The sequence below is a fragment of the Culicoides brevitarsis genome, unplaced genomic scaffold (assembly GCF_036172545.1).
Source record: "Culicoides brevitarsis isolate CSIRO-B50_1 unplaced genomic scaffold, AGI_CSIRO_Cbre_v1 contig_68, whole genome shotgun sequence".
NCBI classification, from domain to species: domain Eukaryota; kingdom Metazoa; phylum Arthropoda; class Insecta; order Diptera; family Ceratopogonidae; genus Culicoides; species Culicoides brevitarsis.
In genome coordinates this window covers 8,373-9,311 of record NW_026973452.1, presented here as the reverse complement: position 1 = coordinate 9,311, position 939 = coordinate 8,373, and the positions used below count along the sequence as shown (strand labels likewise).

At 41.2% G+C, this 939-nt stretch overlaps 1 protein-coding gene across 1 annotated transcript; it reads right to left on the bottom strand.

Annotated features, from left to right (window-relative positions):
- Positions 1–300: 300 nt before the first annotated feature.
- Positions 301–939, bottom strand: LOC134836591 (B9 domain-containing protein 1). The gene is made up of 2 exons (XM_063851783.1): positions 696–939; positions 301–638 (listed from the first exon to the last, which is right to left on the bottom strand). The coding sequence occupies exons 1-2, from the start codon at positions 937–939 to the stop codon at positions 301–303; spliced, it is 582 nt and encodes a 193-aa protein (XP_063707853.1).

Here is a 939-nt window from a genome sequence, read left to right as displayed (position 1 = left end):
GCGAATAAATTGCGACTGATAACAATGAGATAGCTGGAACGATATTTTATATGAATATTAAAATGTTTCGAAGTAACGTTGTGACTCACGATGAGTGATCGAGATGACTGTTCGCACGATACACGAGCTCCCTAATACTCGTGCATGACAGTTTTTGCCTTGGATCTCGTTTATTTTGTCTGTTTCTCTAAAAATATCGAAAATATTTGTACAAAAAAAAACTTTTATTCACATTTTTTTGTTATTGTTTTGCTTCTTTTTCGCGTTCGGGACAAAAACGGAAGCCAATTAGTGTTCTTGTCATGATAATTGTTGTTGTTGTTGTCCCCAATCAAGTCCCATTTTGGTACCGCCTCGACAAACGGACTGCAATTCAACGATAATTTCTCCGTAAGACTGCGTTGACAGTCCCTTTGCTTTCGTACCGTCGCCCAGCACTTTTGGATCTTTCAACTCCGGATTCCTTCCGCTGAACCAATTCACGATCGCTGCCCAGAAATTCTTGCAACGAGCGATCAACAGTGGGGCACGTATTTCACGGGACGAGCCTCCAAGCGGAACATGACATCTCGCATATCCCCGTGAAGTCTCGCAACGCCACCAATTCGATCCGTACACGGAAAAAATTATTTGAGGCCCTAAAATATTAAAAAAAAAATTCAGAAATTTTTTAATTTTAGGAAATTTCAACTTACATCCATGCGGATTTGTACTTTTAAACGTAAATTCGATGGGCATGTTGAACGTAACGATCTCCATTCGGCTTCCAGGCTGCGCAATTTGGGTTATTCCCGACTTCAAACCAGACACAATTTCCCAATCAGGTCCCGAAATGACGTCGTAACGACAAAAAATGGAATTTCCATCTGGTCCGAGGGGAAAATAAGCGTACTTGATCTGCCCCGAGACGTTGAGATGGAAGTAATTGTCGCTAATCAT

Excerpts from the sequence above, each read along its gene's own strand:
- LOC134836591 (XM_063851783.1), bottom strand. The coding sequence starts at position 939 with ATGATTAGCGACAATTACTTCCATCTCAACGTCTCGGGGCAGATCAAG. Across the intron at positions 639-695 it reads AAGTACAAATCCGCATGGAT|GGCCTCAAATAATTTTTTCC; the intron begins GTAAGTTGAAAT and ends TTAATATTTTAG.